Raw genomic sequence first — 24,591 nt, forward strand, 5'->3', positions numbered from 1 at the left:
ATATACTTAAAAGTTGGCCTGAAGTTATATTGTCAAAATCTATATTGGTCTCCTGTTGGTTGGCTTGATTCAACATGCAATGTTGTTTGCTTGCTGTTTTCCAATATGCTATCCTGAGGAGTTTGAAGGGGAAGTGACAATTTGAACAAACCCTTTGCTACTCATGACGCACTTCTATTTTTTATTTTTTACTACTTTTTAAAAGGTTATTTATTTTCAAGAAATCTCCACACCCGCTGTGGGGCTTGAACTCAGGATCCCAAGATCAAGAGTCAAAGCTCTTCTGGCTGAGCCAGCCAGACTCCACAAGGCATCTTTTTTTTTTTTTTTTTTTTAAGATTTTATGTATTTATTTGAGAAAGAGAGAGAGAGCACAAGCAGGGAGAGTGGCAGAGAGAGAGGGAGAAGCAGGCTCCCTGCTGAGCAGGGAGCCAGCTGCAGTGCTGGATCCCAGGACCCTGGGATCATGACCTGAGCTGAAAGCAGATGCTTAACCCACTGAGCCACCTTGACGCCCCTTTCCAATGCATTTTTATACCATGAGTCCAAACTCTTGTATTCCATTGCTTTTGTGGAGCGATGTACACATACCTCACAGGAACGTAGTACTCTTTAACACTATGGTTCCAGTCAACAAGTGAGCAAATAATCTTCAGATTTTACGTGATTTGAAGAATTTCTGTATGCTATTTCCTGTTATAAAGTGCATGCATAATTAGGCAGGCAGGGAATTTTACAGAGTGACTTGTAACATTAGGACAAATTATGCGTTAATTGCAAATCTCTGGAAGCCCAAGGTTGCGTATCAACTACCTGGACCTAGAGAAGGAAAATGCACTAGAATGCCTCACCATTTATAACAAGTTGCACGCGTTTTAGATTTGGTATTTTGGCTCTACTTGTATTTCAGAGTGTATCTATACTATCCTGTGGTTCACATTATACTAAGTACAGCGATTTCCAATTATAACAGCTACATATGACAAGGAAATGCCTAAAAAAGATCTCAGTGCACGTGTGCAAGCGACAACACTAGGCTGTTCCTGCGTCTTCTGAATTCAGTGGGAGATGAACTGAGAACCTTTTTGTCCACGTCTCATTTCTGCGTCTGTGATATGTTAGCCTGGTATTCCACTACATATAAAATTTTTTAACAGAACACAGATTTCACGAGTTTGTGGCTTTCCTGAACTTCCTTTTCAAAAATTCCTGGATGGTATTGCAGATGAAAGTGATCTCCATTACTTTTTAAATTGCACTTTGTGAAATAAAAATATAAACATTTCTTAAAATTCATTTCAGAACACTCTAAACCCCCAGGAATGTTGATATTGATAGAAACCCGCAGAGATTACGCAATTTAGAGATTTGGAGCAAATAGGCACCACTTGGCAGTGGGTTTGGTAAAGAGAAAGCATTTCAGCACATGTTCTGCCACAAAGTATTCGGGAGTCTTAGGTCAGAGCTGCAGAATTCCTTCTGAAGAGGACAAAAGAGAGACTTCCTGTCATTTCGATTGGTTTCTGCATGTGGGACCAATATGGGCAATGCAAAGTTTAAACAGATGCAAATGGTGAGGGGAGGGGGCAAAGCCCTGCCTTGTTTTACATATTTCTCCACCTCCAGATTGAATTTAAGTCCGTCTCTCCTAGGAGCTTCCACAGTAGACTGCCACTAAGTTACAGCACGCTTGAATGGTTTATTTCACCAATATTTGCTTATGGAAATAAAGGGGAGTGACGGGGGTGGGGGAGGGGGAGGAGGGAGGAGGGGTTTGCGACCGAGGGAGGCTTGACCACAGCACCAGTAACCTTGTCTGATGTGATCATTAACCTTTCTGGAAAACGCAGCTGGCAGTTGTCGGAGGCTCGTCAGTAGAATGTGAGGAGAGCCACACGGATACGGCCCCGACTCTTCCAAGACTGGTTTGCATTGAGAGCCGTGGCTCTACTTGAGGGCGGCAGAAACATGAGATTGCAACAATTCCTCTTTGCGTTTCTGCTTTTCGCGATGAGTCTTCTCCTTATCAACGGACAGAGACCAGGTAGGACTTTGATACATGTGTACCGAGTAACTTGTTTCTGCCTGTTTGGGCCCGTCGCTGGGAGCACGATCGTGTTCCTGCTGAAAATCACTTAGGTGTGTTTAGAGGTATTGGTAAATGCGTTAGGATTTCAGGACTGTTATCTATCCCGGTAGTTCTATTATTTGAATGTTTTAAAAAGTAGGTGAGTTTTAAAATGATAAGTACTTTGCCACTGTTTTTCTAAATTCAAAGAAAATTGATTCCTTAGCTATTTTAGACATGCTGTCCTTATAATAGAGTAAAAAAGTAGAACTGTTTGGTCTATTCAGTACAGAGGTCAACAAAGTTAGGGATTTTTAGGTAAAACACAAAATCCAAAGCAGTTGATTAGAACATGTTGCTGGCTGGAATGGGGCAATGTTACCGATCTGAATTAACAGAAAAATCATGTGACAAATGCAGATGAAATCTTAAAACAGGTTATGATAGCTGTTATTTCTAGTTACATAATTAGATGTCTCACTAAAAAGAAAAATGCAATTTTGAGTATTATTGTGCTAATAGAGCCAAAAATGTCAAAAATATTTATGGTCAAGATAATATTAATTGACTTGACACATTTTTCAAAGATGATAGCTGTTGTGTTGTTCTTAACCAACAAGAATTAGTCGGGCAGAGTTACTCTAATGTGCTTTTACTTCGAAACCAGGTATCTAAGATTTCAAACCACTGGCAAGTAAAAAAAAGATTTTCTGACTCAGGAAAAAGCAAACCCACATTTAAATAGAAAGGTGGTAATATTTATTCCAAATATGTTAGATTATTTAGTTTGTAATATACTTCTCCATTTAGAGCTGAAAAGTGTGCATAACTGGTTAAAAAAATCAGTCTCTCCCTTTCACTTAATCAGAAGTTTGATCACTTAGGTTATTTCAAACGACGTCCCCTGTTTGCTCTTTTACATAAATAAGGGAAAATGTGCTAATCAGCAATTCAGAAAGCAGCTGACCCATTCTTACAGTTCATAGCAATTGCTAATCAAACTTTTCTGAACTACAGAACACCTTGGACAATGCTCTTGTAAAATATCTGTGATTGATTGATTACATAAGATGAAAGCTCCAAGCAAGACCTTTTAGGAAGAAGTCACGTGGAAGGAGAAGGTTACTACTACTAGGTCCTGCTATAAACATGAGCTGTTAGGAATATATTTCGTGTTTTTGCATCACATTAATTTCTATGTCACAGTCATGTCTGAACAAGTAGCAAATAATCACAATACAGTTTGGATCCAAAATATTCCTTTACATTCTCCAGATTAAACAACAGTTCATTTTCTGAAAAATGCGGCTAATGTTTCCCCTTTTTTTCTCAGCTAATTTGGCAATGAGAAGAAAATCCCACAGACACAGCTGCCTTCAGAGGAGATGTGTGCCTCTCCATTCACGCGTGCCCTTCCCCTGAGGTATTTCTTACATTTTATTTTATTTTATTTTATTTTATTTTATTTTATTATTTTTTCCCCTGAGGTATTTCCGATGGAAAATTGTTTTACTGCATCTAGGCAATGTTCCAGATGAGATACATCAAAGGAGGTCCATTTATGTTTTGTAATATGTGATAATACCTTTAAGGTGATACATACTGACAAATGAAACAGTGAATGCCATGATAATTTGAGAATTGCTTTAGTTGTTTAATGGGATAGATAAAGTAAATGTAGGAAAATCTTGAGAATTGTCAATTCTGCGTAATAGTACTGAGATTACTACTATTGTTTGCGTTTAACAATTTCATAATTGAAAAATCAGGTACCAAAAGAATATAATTATGAGAGTATCTTTAAACATGTGTTTTGAGGGGCGCCTGGGTGGCACAGCGGTTAAGCGTCTGCCTTCGGCTTAGGGCGTGATCCCGGCGTAATGGGATCAAGCCCCACATCAGGCTCCTCCGCTATGAGCCTGCTTCTTCCTCTCCCACTCCCCCTGCTTGTGTTCCCTGTCTCGCTGGCTGTCTCTATCTCTGTCGAATAAATAAATAAAATCTTTAAAAATAAATAAATAAACATGTGTTTTGAAAAACACTGAATAGCTCTGTATGTTATCCAGAACATGCACATTTCCCACTGAGACCACTGTGTCCTTGAAAGCATTTGCATATATCTGCCCAGTGACACCATATAAATCATGTACCATCCTCGGTATTTTAATAATTTATTAAAATAGTTTCTTCTTCTTAACAATATTTCTTTTAATGTATAAAACCAATTTAATATTAATACCATGGCAGTTTTCCAGCCTTACTTACAGAATTGGTCTTGATGCTTGTTGCATCTTAAAGGATAAATTCTGAATAGAATTTTGCTCCTCCTCTCTCTCTCTTTTTTTTATATTCACTGAAAGGCCAATGATTTTATCCACCACCATGACCAGTAATACTACTTGAATCAATTAACTTCAAACACTTGTGTATTTCTTCATACTAAAAAACGAATGACTTGGCATTCCATTGTAATTATTTTTTTTTTTTTTAAAGATTTTATTTATTTATGTGACAGAGAGACAGCCAGCGAGAGAGGGAACACAGCAGGGGGAGTGGGAGAGGAAGAAGCAGGCTCATAGCGGAAGAGCCTGATGTGGGACTCGATCCCGGATCACCAGGATCACGCCCTGAGCCGAAGGCAGACGCCCTAACGACTGCGCTACCCAGGCGCCCCCATTGTAATTATTTTTAAGCTCTTTAATTCTAATAAAATATATCATCCTTTAAAAAATGCCATTGAAATATCCCTCAGCTGGTTAGCATACACAGGCCATTACTAAATTAGCTTATTCAGTTGGTCTGTAGACGGTTGTGTTTATGGCACTATTCATTCAAGGAGAATGGTTGCCATGCCTCTTGTTTAGTACATGCTTTTCAAACCTGGTGAAAGTCCCATAATGGGACATGAAATGAAGGAGCAATTCAGTAATCATTTATTAAGAGGGCTAAGACAAAAATCCAAGTTCTCTATACCTGTATCTGTAACAAATTACCCCTTGGCTATCAAAATATGAAAAATAGGTTTGGTGGAAAAATCCAGAAAGACACAGTAAGAAATTCCTGAGAAGCCATTAATAGGGCTAAAACATTTCCTATGCTAAAAAATCCTTTGGCGTGTTTCAATAATGCATTTCAGTCCCACATGTAAATAGCGGTAAAAATCTGTGCTTAGGAGGAGTGGAGAAGTTCAAGACTTTCCCAGCACTCCTCCACAAATAACAAAGAGAAGAGGAGGTGGTTCACAGTAGCAAGGGAATTCCTGCATATACTAAGAAAGCTACCTTGCATAACGCAAATAAAAGCCCTCAGTTAGCCACAGGTTGTATCAGTTTTCTCCACAAACCACCTGCCCTAAAACTAGGGTCACAAGTAAACAAGATAGAGTAGTGAAATTTGAATTGTCCAAGTTAAGGACAACTTTGATCTAGAAACCAAATCTGTAAACCAAAGGGAGATCTAAATAAAAGCCCCGTAAACCATTTAATAATAGTAGTCCTTCACAAAATTTGGCTGATTGCTGTAAAGAGCTGCTCAGGTTACAGCATCGATTTTCTCATTTCTGTTTAGACTAGTCCTGCAGTACTGTTACAGTTCTTCGCAGAGTGTATCAAACTCCCATTTGGAAATCCAGTGATAGCAGAAGAGCCAACATGGAATAAATACTAAAAGATATTTTTCCAAGATCTTGTTCAACGAGTGCGATAATAGCAAGTGCTACCTTCAGATGTGAAAGCAGAATCCTCCTTGTCCTAAATAATGGCACATTTTTTTATATGTCCTGCAACGTAACAATCTGACGGCTGGCTAAATCACTACGGACCTGGGTGGTGGAACTACAAGGCAGAGCCCCCCCTTCCTTTATCCCCCTCTGTTTTCTGCATGATGTACTTGTTTATGTGTTTATTAATTATTTCTTTTATGTAAGCTTTACGCCCAGCGTGGGGCTTGAACTCACAGCCCTGAGATCAAGAGTCGCGTGCTGTACTGACCGAGCCAGCCAGGCGCCCCTGTTTTCTGCATGTTTTAGATAAAAATTACACATGGTTATTTGATTCAGCTGGGGTCATGTAAGACTGGAAAAGGATAGGTAAGGTAAACAGTTGACTTTGGAAGTTGTCCAGATTAATCTTTGAAGTAGCTTAGACTTCTAGCTCCCTTAATAAGAATACCCTACTATCATTACTATGTAAATTTTACCAGCCCATGGGTCCTCCTCCATGATCCTCAGTGACATTTCCCAACCTGTACAACTGAATTAATTAAATAGAGAAATCTATGCTGTGTAAAATTCATTCTCTCTCTTCTTTTTTTAAGATTTTTTTTTTTTTTTATTTGACAGCACAAGTAGGCAGAGCGGCAGCAGAGGGAGAGGGAGAAGCCCGATGTGGGGCTCGATCCCAGGACCCTGGGATCACGACCTAAGCCAAAGGCAGACGCTTAACTGACTGAGCTGCCCAGGAGCCCCTGACATTCATTCTCTTGATAATTGCTTTTTCTTACTCAAATACATTGGCATCACGTTCAGCCCTGAGTGAATTAGAGTGGAGGAAAACAAGAGAAAGGGTGTCGGGAAATCCAAGTTTACAGGCTAACGTGAGAGTTTTAGAGTGGAAAATGAGGTAGGATCCTTGGATTCTAATGAGTTTCCTCTTTCAGCCGTAAAATCTCACTGTATCAATGCTTTCTTTATAAATACGTAGTCTAGGGGCACCTGGGCAGCTCAGTTACGTGGTGGTCTAGTATTTATTAATACACTCTATCTCACTTTTTTTTTTAAGTAATTTCAGCACACCACATGGGGCTCAAACTCACAACCCCGAGATCAAGAGTGTCATGCTCCACCGACTGAGCCAGCCAGGCGTCCCTGTCTAGCTTTTTAATAATTGTGACATATGTTCATGGTGTAAAATCTTTTCCTAACAGTATGAAAGAATGTAAAGTCAAAAGCAAAAGTCTTCCAGTGTAACCTTTGTCTCTCTTTCATTTCTCAGAGGCAATGGCTATGAAAAGTTTTTTTGGTAAAGTGGAATTTTTAAAAAAAATTTTCTAAAGATTTTATTTATTTATTGTAGAGAGCAAGCTTGCGAGGGGTGGGAGGGTGGGGGAGAAGGAGCAGAGGAAGAGGGAGGGGGAGAGACTCTCAAGCGGACACGGGCACTGAGCACCAAGTAGGGGCAGGTGGGAGTGTTGATCTCATGACCCCGAGATCCTCACTTGAGCCAAAACCAAGAGTTGGATGCTGAACTGACCGAGCCACCCAGGTGCCCTGGTAAAGGTACATTTTAATACATTATTTTAAATTGAGACCAGCTCATACTCTCTTGTCACTCTTGATTACCATTCAAAATGTTGAGTACTTGTATGTTCTCTATTTTCTGCCTTATTCTTACCCCCTTGAAGTTACAGGCTTTTGACTCCTTTGACCAGTCCTCCAGTCCTGCCTGCTAAATCTTTCTGCAGTTGTCCCATTTATTGTCTTGGCCCTTCTCACTCCATGCTGCCTCTTTGGCTGAACTGAAAGCCAACTCTCTAAAGCAAAGAATCTCTACTTTTGTAGAGCATTTTATCTTCAACGTTAGCAGGACTTTCTGAGAAATGTCTTTATTTTTTTTAAGTTCTTTTATTATTTTTTTATTTTTTAGATTTTATTTATTTATTTGACAGAGAGAGGCAGCCAGCGAGAGAGGGAACACAAGCAGGGGGAGTGGGAGAGGAAGAAGCAGGCTCCCAGCAGAGGAGCCCGATGTGGGGCTCGATCCCAGAGCCGAAGGCAGACGCTTAACGACTGAGCCACCCAGGTGCCCTGCATAGCTTATTCTTGTAACTCACTTCTCTATTCCAATATAATAGATGTCATCAGGAAGGATTTCCCTGGTGATCCTTTCTTTACAAAAGCAATACCGGGGCGCCTGTGTGGCACAGTCAGTTAAAGCACCCGACTCTTGATTTCTGCTCAGGTCGTGATCTCAGGGCGGTGAGATGGAGCCCCACATCAGGCTCTGTGTTCTGCATAAGTTGCGTAAGTTTCTGTCTCCCTCTGCCCCTCCTCCCCATGCCTGCGCTCTCTTTCTCTGTCTCTCAAATAAATAAATCTGCAAATAAATCTTTAAACTAATTAATTAATAAACCAAAATAAACTCTTACATAAAAAAAGCAGTACCTCATCCTACCCAAGGTACCTCTATTTCCTCTTTCCTGGTTTGTTTTTCTCCCTGCCACCTGACATGACATATATTTATCTTGTTACTGTTTAGTATCTGCCTTTCTTCATTAGAATGTAAGTTCCATAAGAACAGAGGACTTTGCTTTGATCACAGTTGTATGCCCAATGATTGTAATAAGCTCCACAGAAATACTTGATGGATGAATGCACACTTAAAAGTAAACTCTTCAATTCCTCCCACTCAGATCTGTCTCCTGTGTTCTCAGAATTTGGAGAATAATTGTAGAGCCATCATATATTACATGTTTACTGTGTGTCAAGCTCTGTGCTATGAAATACACACTTTGCCTTCTCAATGTAAATTTCTGAGCCTCGGGTGCTCTAATATTCAGTTCTAGTTGGTTTCCCAGGCCTGTCATTTCTTTCTCTCTTTTTTTTTTCTTTTTTAAGATTTTATTTGTTTATTTGAAAGAGAGCGAGAGAGGATGAGCAGGGGGAAGGGGAGAAGCAGACTCCCCTGCTGAGCAAGGAGCCTGATGGCGGGACTCATCCCAGAACCCTGGGATCATGACCTGAGCCCAAGGCAGATGCTTAACCGACTGAGCCACCCAGGTGCGCCCCCCTGCCCCAGGCCTATCATTTCTGCCTTGAAATATTTTTTAAAATGTGCTCCCTCATTTTCATCTCTGTCACCACTATCTTAGTCCTGTTGTATCTCTCCAGCGGGACTTCAGCTCCTTAACTGATGACTCCAGCCTCCAGTTCCAGTTCTAGAAAATCCTTTTTTTTTTCCTTTATCATCTGATCTTCCTAAACTGTAAATCCAGCTGTGTCACATCTTGATTAAAATTCTTAACTGCCCCTGTAGCCTTCAGGACAGTGAGAACTCCCATAATTTAAGAAACAAGACCTTACAAAATACACCTCCCCAGCATCATCTGCCACCTCATCTCCCCTTCCGTCTCCTAGAGGGGAGAAGAGAGAATTAACACCGGCCTTCGTGGGTTCGAGCTCTGACCACCAGCTCACACACGGGTGGTCATTGGTGAGTCACTTGTCTCCTTAAGACCCCCTCCACTTACAGACCTGTAAGACGGAGCTAATAAGGTATTAGCTTTGCCACACCCTACCTAGCACATGGTAACTGCTAAATCCATAGTAGCTGTAGAGTTTATTATTAATATCACTTTAGTCTATTTTTCACCTCTTGCTGTTCCTCAAAGTATATTTCTGCCTGCAGTGTCCTTACTTGGCTCTTTCCTCGCTATTAATCATCCTGCAAGAAACCTTCCCAGAGTTTGATACCCCTGCCAGTTGTATTTGATGTCTACATTTTCTCTCAACCTATTTGTGTAATTCTGTCAAAGTACTTGGCTCCCTGCATCGTGTAACACCTTAACTGGCACTCCTCCCTTCCTTCCTTCCAAGCATGATGTCAATTCCCTGAAGGCGCAGGGTGGGTGTTCCACTTTGTTAAATTAACATTTGTTAAGTACGGAACAATGAGCCGGGTGAACCTTAGTTCAAAAGCTGGCTAATAGGTAAATTGAACTAGAGAAATTGATTACTCACTGGTCTTGGAGGAAGTACACAGCATGCCTGGAGGGGCCACCTGGGGAGGTCCAGGGAGAATGCACACCTAGAGACAGGCCCTAGGCACATGCCTTAGTTATGGACTGGGTGGAGTGCCTTGGGGTTCCTGGGCTGGGGTCTGATCCGGTCAGTTCAAACCAAAGGGGGGGGGTTGCCCCACAAGGGTTCTTATCTATCTAAGAGCTACGGGGTGGGGTACGTAAGGTATATTAGGCCCTGGGAGGCAAAGGAGATTTGATCACAAGGGCTGTTGGGGACGTGATATCGGGAACGTAAATTTCTTTGCTTTTTTGCTGGTGACTCTGCGGCTGCTCTCCACGGGAGCTTGCCAGAGGGGCTGGCGTCAGTGCAAGGTCCCTGCTGGCTGCTTGGCCACACACAATGAATCCGGAGGCCGCGGTACCATGGAGCGGCTTAGCGAACCTTTCAGCGGTGGGTGCTATTGATCTTTGTCCCGAATACAGCTACGCATAAACAGAAATGAAACCAAAGTTTGAGTTTCTATCTTAGCATATAAGACTTACTACAGTGAGACCCTACACATTTCCAGCTTTATTTCCTAATATTAACTGACAAACTGAAATCTGAGTAGTGGCTACTCCAACCTCATCAAGCCTTCCGGAGTACTGACCATCCTTCTCCAGATCTGCTGGTCCTCGGGAGTCTTCCCTTCCACCAGTTAAGATTCTATAGTTCATTATTTCCATAATTGCTGCCATTATAGGTCACCCTGTTGCTCTGTCTTCATCACATTGTTCTGGAAGAATCCTGAAGTCTTCATCCAGGCATATTCCTGCTGCTGGAGAGCACATAAGAAGTCAGACTGGAACCACTTTTAAATTCATCTCCCACTCACCGTCCAGCAAGCCTGCTACATTGCTGTGGTCCGCTTGCTGCCTCGTGCTCCACAATCACTGGTTCTTAATTTTTCTACTCATCTCAGGTTTTAGGCCTTTCTCCTTTGCATTTTCAGCAGATAACCTTGCCTCTTACATTACAAAGAAAAAAGTCATCCAGTGGTGTACTTCCCAACACCAAACCCGTCTAATCCGCTTCCCACCCTGCTCACTCCCTTTCTCCTCCACCCTCCTGCCGCCATGGAAACAAGGCCATTCTTTCATCTGTGTCATGGGTCCCACCCGTCCCTTCCCACTTTGTCAGGAATCTGCAACCGCCACATAAACATTTTCTTCATTCTCCGTGCTCTCTGGATAATGTATTAACCTAGACGTTTAAACTATGAGAAGAGTGATGCCTAGGGTGGCTCAGTTGGTTCTGCCTTTGGCTCAGGTCTTGATCCCGGGATCAAGTCCTGCATTGGGCTCCCTGCTCAGCGGGTAGTCGCTTCTCCCTCTACCTGCTGCTCTCCGCTTATGCTCGTGCGCTCTCACAAATAAAATCCTTAAAAAAAATAAATCAATGCTGATAAGACTACATACTAAACAACACACACACCCATGCCCTTCTCAGTAATGCTCTCAAACCAATCTTCTGTACTCCTCATTTCTGATCCACTATTTTCTTTTTTAATATTTTTGTTACATTTAATTCTTTTTTTAAAGTAAACCCTACATTCAACAGGGTGCTCGAACTCACTGTTACAGGATAATTTTTCTCCATCAGTGCTCGTGGTGCGCAGTTCTTAGGCTGCTCCGAAGAATGAAGAGGCAGACCAGACAGAGTGGTGGGCAGCAAAGCAAGGTTTCTTGAGCGATAGGAAAGTGATCGTACAAAAGCTCCCGAGGAGGGTGGGGACCCAAGAGGATTGCCACCAGAATTTCTAAGTCTAAGGGTTTTTATGGGCTTGTTGGCAGGCTGTTTTAATTTGATTAACCCTCCCTGCGCCTGTCATCCAACCAGGTTTTTGTCACATGGGGAAGGGTGGAGGGTTCCTTCCCGGTGGTGTAAAATCCCTTTGAGGGTGGTTTCCTCTTGGGGGGGGGGGGTGGAATCTTTGTCCCTGCGTGTGTGTGTTCCAGCTGTGCGTCGTCATCACGTCCCCGAGATCGAGAGTTGCATGCTCTACCGACTGGTCCAACCAGGCACCCTGTCTGATCTGTTATTTTCCATTCGCACCTCATTCCACTCCAGTTTGTCTTGTACCTTCTCTAAAATAGCTATCAGGGCACCTGGGCCGTCAGTCAGTTAAGCAGCTGACTCTTGATTTCTGCTCAGGTCGTGATCTCAGGATCCCGGGATCGAGCCCCATGTCAGGCTCTGTGCTCAGCACAGTTGCTTGACATTCTCTCTCTCTCAAATCTTCAGATAAAATAAAATAAAATAGCCGTCAGTTACTTTCAGCTTTCTAAATTAAGGTTTTTTATTCTTCCTTTTTATTTCTCAGCAGATTTTAACACCTGACTACTCAGTCTGCAAAAATCCCTTAATCTTAAATTTCTGATACTATACTTTGCTTTTCCGCTAAGTTCTCAGCTAACCCTCTGGCTCCTAGGCAGGCTTACTTATACCTAAAATGCTTGCAAGCTGTAGTTTTCCTCTACCCTCTTCTTCTCATTTCAACCATTCCTTTTTTATTGTTTTTTAGATTTCAGCATTTTATTTATTTTGCTTTTTAAAAAGATTTTATTTATTTGTTTGAGAGAGAGCACAAGCAGGCAAAGCAGCAGATGGAGAAGGAGAAGCAGGCTCCCCACTGAGCAGGGCGCCTGTTGTGGGGCTCGAGGACCCTGGGATCATGACCTGAGCCAAAGGCAGATACTTCACCGGCTGAGCCACCCAGGCGCCCCTATTTTAGTTTTTTATTTTAATTGAAGTGTAGTTAAAACATAATGTGTTTCATCCATTCCTTTGGCCTCAGTCATGTTTTTACACTGATAGTACTGTTGGGGGGGGGCGGGGAAAAGACCATCCAAATGAGAACAAGTAAAGCCTATTATTCAGAGCTTCCTGGAGCAAGGGAGTCAGCCACTGTCATTTGTTTTTGGTTGAGGACAAGAGATAAGGGAGTTGGAAAGTTTTATTGTGAAAAAAGTGAAGGCTTTGAGGTATGATCTGAGTGGAAGTTGTTGGTATGGGGAAGTTGGAGTCAGGCTTCCTATGCAATAGGTTTGGGGTGCATATGTGGCTTACTTTCCTTAGTCCTGAGTTGGAATCAGAGGAGAGACGGGGTAAAATTAGGGAACCTGGTAGTTACTGAGCAAACCTTGACCATTTGAGGCCAATTACTACACAGGTTATGGTTTGGCTGCTTGGACTGGTTGCTATAGGGTTTGTAGGACAGAGTTCTGTTTTAATATATGGTCTGGCCGTCGTCCATTTGTATGTTCAGTCTCTCCGTTGCAGACTTATTTCATCTCTAGTTCACATCACCCAAGCCTCACTACTGTCTGCCTTGGATCAGCCGCCTCACACCTACTTTTGCTTCTCTTTTATCCATTCTTCATATTATAGCTTCATACCACTCAAGACCCTTTAGTGATTTCTCATTAGTGTTAGGATTAAAATAAAATTCTTTTTTTTTTTTAATTATATTTTTAAGTAATCTCTACACCCAGCACAGGGCTTGAATTTACAACCCCGAGATGAAGAGTGGCAGGCTCCACCGACTGAGCCAGCGTGGTGACCCAAAATAAAATTCTTAATGTAACCCACAAAACCATGCACGATCAAGCACTTCTCTCTCTCCAATCCTCCTGACATGATTCATTGGCTCTCTGTGAGTTTGTCAAGTCTATCCTTTTTTCACTGCAGAACTTCCACAAATTTCTCTGGACCTAGGATCTAGGATATTCTAGCCCTTCTCTTCACCTAGTTTATTCCTCCTCGGTCAAGAAGACTTTGATCCAATGTCACTTCACTTGTGTCTGTGCCCCATATATAACATCTCTCATTACACAGGCCCGAGGAACTATAATTACATTATAGTGTAATTGTAGGGGCTCCTGGCTGGCTCAGTTGGTAGAGCCTATGACTAGATCTCAGGGTTGTGAGTTCAAGCCCCACATTGGGTGTGAAGATTACTTAAAATCTTAAAAAAAGAAGGGGGGTGTGCCCGGGTGGCTCAGTGGGTTAAGCATCTGCCTTTGGCTCAGGTCGTGGTCCCAGGGGGGCTCCCTGCTCAGCAAGCAGCCTGCCTCTCCCTCTTCACTCCCTACCCCCAGCTCATGCTCTCTCTCACTATGTCTCTCAAATAAAAATAATCTTGAAAGAAAAAGAAAGAGAGAAAGAGGAAAAAAAGAAAGAAACAAAGAAAGAAAACAAAAGAGTAAAGGGAGAAAAAAGGGAAGAAACAGGGAGAGAGGAAGGAAGGAAGGAAGGGTGTTAGAGATTTCAACTTTGTTTATTCATTTTTTCTCTAACAGTAACATTTTTATATATACAAAAATTATATATATATATATAAAATACACAACACACACACACACAGACATGATTTAAACACGTGTAATGCTTTTATTACCTTGCCACTTGAGGTTGCTAAACTTAGATGTATTTATTTGTAGATCTGAAGATAGTCATTTTTTTTTAAGATTTTATTTTTTTAAGTAATCTGTACACCCAGCATGGGGCTCAGACTTACAAGCCCAAGATCAAAAGTTGCAAGCTACCAACTGAGCCAGCCAGGCGCCCTGGAAGACAGTCATCTTGAATGACTCTTCAGTTTCATTGTACGGACAGCCTTAATTTATTTAACTTGGCTATTGATGGATATTTATTTATTTATGCTATTTTGAATGGTGCAGTGAACATGTGTGCGCTCATCTTTGAACACTTGTGCATTTACTTACAAAACGTTTCTAAATGTAGAATCGCTAGGAATGCAAATTTTTTAACTTTTTGAGATAGTCATGTAATGTATAATTTACCCATTTAAGTTGTATAGTTGGATGGGTTTTACTATATTTAAGTAGTTGTGCAACATCATGATAATTGATTTTAGAGCATTTTCAGCACCCCATAAAGAAGTATTCATACCCATTAGCAGGTGCTCCCCATTTCCCCCCAGCTCTCTGATTCTAGACAACTACTAAACTACTTTCCCTACAGATTTGCCTGTTCTGGATGTTTTATATAAATATTCTTCTTATTTTTTTCTTTTATGATTGGCTTATTTTACTTAGCTTAATGTTTTCAAGACCCATCCAAATAGTAGCAGATAGCAGTACTTCATTCTTTTTTAATAACGAAATAAAATTCTATTGTACAGAAAAACAAACTTTGTTTATCCAGTCATTATTATTTTCGCTATTTGGTTATTAAGGATAATTCTGCTCTGAACATTCATTTATAATTTTTTTTTAATTTACTTATTTATAATCTCTACACCCAACATGGGGCTTGAACTCATGACCCCAAGATCAAGACTAGCACGTTCTACTGACTGAGCCAGCCAGCGCCCCTAGTTGATGAAGTTTTGTTTGAACAGATGTTTTCAGTTCTCTTGGATATATACCTAAGAGTGAAACTGCGGGGTTCTATGGTTATTCTGTATGTAACTTATTGAGGAACTGCCAAACTCTTTTCCATAGTGGTTGCAGCATTTTACATTCCTACCAGCAGTATATAAGAGTTCCAATTTCTCCACATCCTCACCAACACTTTTTACTACAGCCATCCTAGAACTTGGTACAGTAGTAGTCCCCCCCACCCCATCCATGATTTTGTTGTCCATGGTTTCTGTTACCTGCAGTGAACTGTGGTTCAGAAGCAGATGATCCTCCTGACCTTTCTTCAGAAGGTCAGTAGTTGCCTAACCCTACATCACAGTGCCTAGTCACTCCCCTCACTTCATCTCATCATGTAGACATTGAATCATCTCACATTCCCACAAAAAAGGGTGAGGATAGTATAATAAGATACTTTGAAAGAGGGGCGCCTGGGTGGCACAGCGGTTGGGCGTCTGCCTTTGGCTCAGGGCGTGATCCCGGCGTTGCGGGATCGAGCCCCACGTCAGGCTCCTCCGCTATGAGCCTGCTTCTTCCTCTCCCACTCCCCCTGCTTGTGTTCCCTCTCTCGCTGGCTGTCTCTCTCTCTGTCAAATAAATAATAAAAAAAAAAAAAAAAAAAAAAGATACTTTGAAAGAAAGACCACGTTCACATAACTTTTGTTATGGTTTATTGTTAAAATTATTCTATTTTGTTATTAGTTATTGTTAATCTTTTACTGTGCCTAATTTATAAGTTAAATTTTATCATAGATATGTATGAATAGGAAAAAACAGTATATATAGGGCTTGGCACTGTGGTCTCAGGTATTCATTCACTTGGAATACATCTCTGGGGATACGAGGGGACTACTATATCTCATTGTGATTTTGATTGGCATTTCCCTAATGACTAATGAGGTTGAGCATCTTTCCATGTACTTACTGGCCATTTGTCTGTCTTTGGAGAAATGTCTTTTCAAATTCTTTGCCCATTTTTCAATTGGCTTATTTGTCTTTTTATTGTTGAGTTGTAAGAATTCTTATATTTTGAACAAGGACTTTATTTGCAATTATTTTCTTCCATTCTTTGGGTTTGTGTCTTTTCACTTTCTGGGTGTTATTCTTGAGCAAAAAAAATTGTTACTTTTGTTGGAGTCTGATTTGTCTATTTTTCCTTTGGTTGCTTGTGCTTTAGGCATGTTTTAAAACCACTGACTAATAATACAATTTATACCTATGTTTTCTTCTAAGAGTTTTGTAGTTTTATCCACTTACATTTATGGCTATGATCCATTTTTTTTTAATTCTTATTTTTATTTATTTTTTTAAGTAAACTCTACCCCAACGTGGGGCTCGAACTCACTACTCTCAAGATCAAGAGTCACATAGTCTACTAACTGAGCCAGCCTGGAGCCTCTGGCTATAATCCATTTTGAGTTAAATTTTATATATGGTGTGAGGAGGTGGGGGAGGTCCAACCTCCTATTAGTGTCATTATCCAGCTCTAGCACCATTTGTTTGAAAACACTATTCTTTTCCCCCCATTTAATTATGTGGGCACTATTGTTGAAAATTAATTGACCATAAATGCAAGGCTTTATTTCTGGACTCTCAGTTCTGTCTTATTGATGTATATGTCATTCCTTGTGCTTTCTTGATTACTGTAGAATTATGGCAAGTTTCTTTTAAAAAATTATTTATTTATTTGACAGAAAGTGCTAGAGAGAGAGAGAGCACACGCAAGCACGAGTGGGGGGCAGAGGGAGAGGGAGAAGCAGGCTCCCCACTGAGCCACAGAGCCTGATACAGGGTTGGATCCCAGGACCCTGGGATCACGACCTGAGCCAAAGACAGACAATTTTTTTAAACTTTTTTATTTATTTCATTTGAGAGAAAGACAGGAGAGCACAAGCAGAGGGAGAGGCCGAGAGAGAGAGAGAGAGAGAGAGAGAGGGAAGCAGACTCCCCACTGAGCTGGGAGCCCAACATGGGGCTTGATCCCAGGACCTGGAGATCGTCACCCAATCCGAAGGCAGGCACCCAACCATCTAAGCCACCCAGGCACCCCCTATAGCAAGCTTTTAAATAAGAATGTGTGAGTCCTCCAACTTTGTAGTTCTTCAAGTGTTGTGGGGTTTTTGTTGTTGTTGTTGTTGTTATTCTGGTTCTCTTGAATCTCTATATGAATTTTAAGATCTGCTTGTCAGTTTCCGTGAAGAGCCAGCTGGGATTTGGAAAGGATTGTGTTGAATCTATAGATCAACATGGGAATTATTGACATCTTGGCAATTAAGTTTTCCAACTCAAGAAATGGGATGTATTTCCGTCTAGTCAGATTTACTTTAATTTTTTTCAACAATGTTTTGTAGTTTTTAGAATACGAGTTTTACACTATTTTATTTCTTAAAGTTTATTTTTTTTTAGTAATCTCCACACCCGTGGGGCTCCAACTCATAACCCCGAGATCAAGAGTCACACACTCTACTGACTGAGCCAGCCAGACACCCCTTCACTTATTTTGTTTAATTTATTCCTAAGTATTTTATTCTTTTGATGCCATTGTAAATGGAATTTTCTTAATTTCATTTTTGAATTGTTCATTGCTAACATATAGAAATACAATTTGATATTTGTTTATTGATCCTGTATCTTATAAACTTGATGAAATTTTTGACTCAATCTCATAATTTTTAGTAGGTTCCTTAGGATCTGTTATGTGTAAGCTCATGTCATCAACAAATAGATACTTGTACTTATTCCTCTTTTTTTTTTTTTTTTTTTTTTTTTAGATTTTATTTTTAAATAATCTCTGCACACAACTTGGGGCTTGAACTCAAACCCCAAGATCAAGAGTGACATGCTGTACTGACGGAGCCAACCAGGCGCCCCTACTTCGTCCTTTCTAATCTGGATGTCTTTTATTTTCTTTCCTTGCCTAATTGCCCTAATTAGACTCCCTAATACAATGTTGTATGGAAGTGGTGAGAACAGTCATCTTTGTCTTTATTTGATTTTAGATGGAAAGCGTTCAGTCTCTCATCATTAAGTATGTTAACTGTGGGTCTTTGTATATGTCCTTTATCAGCTTGAAGAAGTTCCCTTTAATTCCTAGCTTGTTGAAAGTTTTTATTGTGAAAGAGGAGTATTGAGTTTTAACTGGGTTTTTTTCTCTATATCTGTTGAGATTATCATGCATTTTTGTCTTTTATTCTATTGAAATCATGTGTGACATTAAAATATTAAATGGTTGGGGAAAAAAATTAAATATTTGGTAAATTTCATCAGTGGAGCCATCTGGCCTAGGACTTTTTATTTATTTGTTTTATTTAAGTTCAATTTAATTAACATATACTGTATTATTAGTTTCGAAGGTAGAGTCTAGTATTCATCAGTTGCATATAACACCCAGTGCTCATTACTGCAGGTGCCCTCGTTAATACCCATCACCCAATTACCCCATCCCCCACCCACCTCCACTCCAGCAGCCCTCAGTTTGTTTCCCATAGTTAAAAGTCTCTTATGGTTTTCTTCCCTCTCTGTTTTTGTCTTTTTTTTTTTTTTTTTAATTTTTCCTTCCCTTCCCCTATATTCATCTGTTTTGTTTCTTAAATTCCACATATGAGTTAAATCATACCTAGGGCTTTTCTTTGTGGGAAGTTTTTAAAATTGCTAGTGCAATCATTTTTATTTGTTATAGGCCTATTCAGATTTTTTGTTTCTGGGGCACCTGGCTGGCTCAGTCACTAGAGCACGTGACTCTTGATCTTTCACATTCATCTCAAAGTATTTCTTCCTTCCTTCGTGATTTCTTCTTTGATCTGTTGGTTGTTTAGCAGCATGTGGTTTATACCCACATATTTATGAGTTTTTCAAATTTATTTGCTATTGATTTCTAACTTTATCCTGTTGTTGAATCATCTATTTCTCCTTTTAATTCAGTCAGTTTTTGCTTCCATGTATCTTGGGAGCTCTGTTGTTAGGTGCATATTATCTTCATAATTCTTGGATCTTCCTCAGTTGACCCCTTTTATCATTATAAAATGTCTTTGTCTCTAAATAACTATTTTGTCTTAGAGTTTATTTTATCTGACATTAGTGTATCTGCTGCAGCTGTCTCATGGCTGCTGTTTGCATATCTTTTTCTCCTTTTACTTTCAACCTGTTTGTGACTTCTGAATATGTAAGTGTGTCTTCTATACAGTTGGATCATGTTTGTTGTTTTGTTTTACTCAAGTCTAACAAGATCTGCCTTTTGAATGGATTGTTCAGTGATTCACTTTTCTTTTTTAAAGTAGGCTCCACACGCAACATGGGGCTTAACTCATGAGCCTGAGATAAGAATTGCATGCTCTACCAACTGAGCCAGCCAGGCTACCCAAATTCCCATTTACTGTTGTTATTGATATAGTTGGATATACAGTTGACACTTGAACAACATGGAGGTTAGTAGCACTGACACCCTGTGTAGTCAAAAATTCATGTATAACTTTTGACTCCCCCAAAACTTAATAAATCTACTGTTGATGGGAAGCCTTACTGATAATATAAACACAGTTGATTAATGTATATTTTGTGTGTTATATGTATTATATACTGTATTCTTGCAATAAAGTAAGCTAGATAAAAATAAATGTTATTAAGAAAATCATAAGGGGCACCTGGGTGGGTCATTCGGTTGAGCATCTGGCTCTTGGTGTTGGCTTAGGTGATGATCTCATGGGTCGTGAGATTGAGAACCATGTCCGGATCCACACTCAGTGCAGAGTCTGCTTATCCCTCTCCCTCTGCTCTTCCCCCCACCCTGCCCTACTCTCTGTCTCCCTGTCTCTCTCATAATGTAAATAAACATCTTAAAAAAAGAAAGAAAATCATAAGGAAGAGAAAATACATTTATAGTACCATATCAAAAAAGAATCCATGTATAAGTGGACCTGTGTAATTCAAGCTCATGTTGTTCAAGGGTCAGCTGTGTTATCTGCTATTCTACTTTCTTAGTAGCTGCTCTAGGACTTAACCAATACACGAATTTATCAGAATCTACTTCAGATTATACTATTTTAAGTCCATGAGATACAGGAACACCTATATAGCAGTATTCTCTTTCTCTTTTTAATTTCACTATAGTTATACATTACATCTATATATGTTACACATACAAGTTTGTTAAAATTATTACTTTCTACGACTTTAGGTCCTTCAAGGCTGAGAGAAGGAAGGAGAAGAAATACATATTTATAGAGTGATTATATTAGCCTTCTTATTTATAATTTCCAGTTCTTGTCACTAGTGGATTTTTCTGATGTCTTAGTCTGTTCAGGGTGCTTTAACAAAGTACCATAGACTAGGTGGCTTATAAACAACAGGAGCTCTCTGGATTCTACTTTATAAGGACACTAATCCCAGCCATGAAGGCTCTACCCTCATGGCTTACTCACTTTCCAAAGGCCCCACCTCCAAATACTATCACATTGCCAATTAGGTTTCAGTATATGAATTTTGGAGGCACACAAACATTTCATTTACAGCACTTGAATCAGTGTTTCTCCATTTGCTCTATTCCCTCAGACAATTTCCAGAGACTTTAAAAACCTTTTTTTTTTTTTTTAAGTAGGCTCCATGCAGCATGGAACCCAACGTGGGGCTTGAACTCATGACCCTACATCAGGACCTGAGCTGAGATCAAGAGTCCAATGTTTAACCAGCCGAACCACCCAGGCACCCCTTTAAATACTTTTTTTAAAGGGGCACCTGGCAGGCTCAGTTGGAAGAGCATGTGACTCTTGATCTCAGGGATGTGAGTTCAAGCCCCACATTGGGTGTAGAGATCATAAATAAATAAATAAATAAACTTAAAAAAATTTTTTTTTCACCAGCTAAGGTTGTTTCACCAGGAGGAAGGGTCACAGAGCTCCTTGTACCATCATTTAATAACCCTCTAGGCTGTGCATTTTTTGTCTTTTAAGTAAGCTCTACACCCACCATGGGGCTTGAACTCATGACCCCCAAGAGATCAGTTGTTTGCTTTACCAACTGAGCCAGCCAGGTGCCTCTGGGCTGTGCATATTTTAAACATGGATAGCTAGTAGTAAATTAATCTGTAGAAAAGCTACTCCACCTTACATTTCCGATAGCAAGTTGTGAGAATGCTTATTCCACACACTTTTGCCAACACTGGGTGTTATCAATGTTTTTAATCTTTACTAATCTGATAAAAAAGAAACCCATCTCATTTTTATGTTTTAAATTTAAGCAGTCTGAGGTGATTTCTAGAAGAGGCATACCTGCATTTTTTTACTGCTGAATTCGTTATAGTTGACACCTCACCATGACTGTCAGGAAAATGAAATGTTAAGGATGTGGAAGCTTCCAAAAATGAACCAAGAGGCTGCCCTCATGTCTTCAGAAGGGGGCCAAATCAAATTGCCTAGGGAAACCTTGATACCAGTGATTGTCTTCCTATAAAAGATCCATTTTTCTCTTAAAAATTCGTTATATGTTGCCCTACCATATACTTACAACTTATTGCTGAGTACTAATTATTAAATAGTTTCATACCATTAAAAGATTTCTAGGGACCATTTGATCTTTTAAAATACCCCAGATTAAGATATTGGTTCGGGGGTGCCTGGCTGGTTCAGTTAGTAGATCATGTGACTTTTTTTTTTTTTTTTAAGATTTTATTTATTTATTTGACAGCACAAGCGGGGCAAGTGGCAGGCAGAGGGAGAAGCAGGCTCCCCACCGAGCAAGAAGCCCGATGCGGGGCTAGTGGCAGGCAGAGGGAGAAGCAGGCTCCCCACCGAGCAAGAAGCCCGATGCGGGGCTCAATCCCAGGACCCTGGAATTATGACTCAAGCCAAAGGCAGATGCTTAACTGGCGGAGCCACCCAGGTGCCCCGAGCATGTGACTCTTCATCTTGGGATTGTGAGTTCAAGCCACAGGTTGGGCATGGAGCCTACTTAAAAAAAGATTCTGGTTCTGATACATTTTTGTTGGCCTACTCCAAATAAATTGTCTTAGCTGGTATAAATAGCAAGAATCAAAATCTAAAATATTAAAAATAGCTGAGACTGCTAATGTGGGTCACTGAGCAAATAGAGATTATTAGGTGAAAAATAATCTAATGAAAAAATCTCTTTAATAATATAAATTCAGACTTGAAGAAATAGAGGCGTTTCTATATTGAGAGGTAAGAAAATACAAAGTTGCTCTCAGCACAGAAAAACCTTGGTAAATATTCATAACTCATTATCTATTAAAAAAAATTTAAGCATGGGTAAATTGGTCTGCTGGATAGCATTTCTTACTATGTTTCTTTCTCCTTTTTCTTCCCAATGTAGACCTTCTCTAGATAACCTTATACCTGGTCTGCCAGAAGAGGAGTGAAGGAAAGATACCCACCCACACCATAGCGTGATTGCTTAGAAGTTCCTGTACAAAAAGGAATCATTTGAAAGCACCTGGGATGGTTTATTAGTTTTACAGGATTCTCTTCTTCCTGGTTTCTTTTTAGAGGGGAAAATAACAAATTCAAAAGCAATTCTAGTCTGAAGCACAATTATTCACTTGCATAACAAAAATCTCTCATCTTTCTCTGCACGTTACTATTCTTAGAGAAGTTAAAAAGAATACTTTTTAATGTCTTAGAACTCTCTAATAACAAAAAATACAAGAATTAAAATTTTTCTCTCATAGTTCTATAATTCTCCAAAAATATTAAAATAAGTATTTATATGTTTGAGTGATTTTTTTCCCCCAAAAAATGCTAAATCTCTAATCAAATGCTTTGACCATTTGACTTTACAGACTAGGGATACATTAATTGGTTCATTGATTATTTATATGGAGAGACTAAGAAAGAAGCTATTACCTGCTACCAGTTTTATATTATAGGCTTTAATGTTTATGAAAGTATTTTTTTATTTTGAATAATATCCATAAAGTCATAAAAGAAAGTTTGAAATACTAACTAAAATGTTTGTTTCTGAATCTCTCTCATCATGTAATTATAAGAAGCCACTTTTTTTGCCAATGTTTTATTTCCTTCTCAATTTGTTAAATACACTCTTAATTTGTATTTATTAAAAGACAGTTTGCTCAGTGCCATAAAGATTTTATTTCACTGTAAGTTAATTCCAGTATGAAATTTACAAATTCTTTTCTTGGTTAGAAATTTTGCCTTGTAAACCTTACAGAGTGGAAGAAACTATAAACCATTAACCCTTCTTTGGTAAAATAAAAGGTTGGGATTGGTATACTATAAAGAATTTGAGAGAGAAATTCTGAAATCACAGAGTTTGTCTCCCTTTTATAGTTTATTCATGGTGTCTTTTGGGATGGAAGGTGTTTCTATAAAGCACTGTAGTTAACTTTAAACACAAAGGATGTTTTATGAAATGTGTTACCTCATTTAAATTGGGTACTTTAGGGAAATTCTAAAAAATTTCCTGGATAAATTGTAATTCCTTTACACAAGTGCATTTCAGTAGAAACAGAAGCTGTTATCAGTTATATTTATGTTTACAACATATACTTGTTTATATATCTTTTACCAAAAAAAGAAAAACAATACTTTATACAGTTCAGGTACATCTCATTGAATACAAGCCAACACTTACTCAAGTTCAGACTCACATTCACAAAGTTAAAAACCAGCCATACTATTGTAAGGTAATTAAATGGTTGATTTCTGCTCATACAACTGCAATAAGTTTTCAATAAACATTCAAGTGTCTAGTTGTCCTTATTTTGTATAAGAAGTGTTCAAAGTGTTGAGCACAGCATGGTAGAAATGCTTCTGAGACTTGTCTTTCTTCTTTCCCTTTTTTTTTTTTTTTTTGCTTTTAATTGAGGCATTTAAGACTATACATCCTTGATACATACCCCACCACTGCAGATTTTTTACTTAATTCAGGATTATCAGAGTAAGGGCAAAGATTCTCTCAAAATCTATAAAAACTCAACAGCCAGTCACATGTGTGCTAAAAGTGGCATACCAGAACAAATCCATGACAATGGAGCCAAATGTATTCACTGATGAGATGGAGGGGGAGACCAGAGGAGTGTCAGATATGTGTGCTTTAAATTTAACTATCCCTATGAATTGGTGTTTGTTTTATTATTTTTCTATAAAAGTTTCTATTAAAAGTTCTTTGTAATTTCTTTTTTTTTTTTTAAAGATTTTATTTATTTATTTGACAGAGAGAGACAGCCAGCGAGAGAGGGAACACAAGCAGGGGGAGTGGGAGAGGAAGAAGCAGGCTCCCAGCGGAGGAGCCTGATGTGGGGCTTGATCCCAGAACGCCGGGACCACGCCCTGAGCCGAAGGCAGACACTTAATGACTGAGCCACCCAGGCGCCCCAGTTTTTTGTAATTTTT

General features: G+C 39.6%; 1 protein-coding gene across 2 annotated transcripts; it reads left to right on the plus strand.

Annotated features, from left to right (window-relative positions):
• Positions 1-1,774: 1,774 nt before the first annotated feature.
• Positions 1,775-23,946, plus strand: APELA (apelin receptor early endogenous ligand). Of its 2 annotated transcripts, none has more exons than XM_087866564.1 (3): positions 1,775-2,044; positions 3,402-3,491; positions 5,636-6,797. In XM_087866564.1, exons 1-2 carry the CDS (start codon positions 1,969-1,971, stop codon positions 3,488-3,490), a joined length of 165 nt encoding a protein of 54 aa, XP_087722690.1. In that variant the 5' UTR covers positions 1,775-1,968; the 3' UTR covers position 3,491; positions 5,636-6,797. The 2 variants fall into 2 exon arrangements, with proteins under 2 accessions (XP_087722690.1, XP_045654656.1); XM_045798700.2 differs by lacking the exon at positions 5,636-6,797 and adding an exon at positions 22,553-23,946 and having other exon boundaries at positions 1,778-2,044.
• The last annotated feature ends 645 nt before the right edge of the window (positions 23,947-24,591 follow it).

This window comes from Ursus americanus, chromosome 13 (genome assembly GCF_024610735.1).
Source record: "Ursus americanus isolate L20-20 chromosome 13, mUrsAme1.1.p, whole genome shotgun sequence".
NCBI classification, from domain to species: Eukaryota; Metazoa; Chordata; class Mammalia; order Carnivora; family Ursidae; genus Ursus; species Ursus americanus.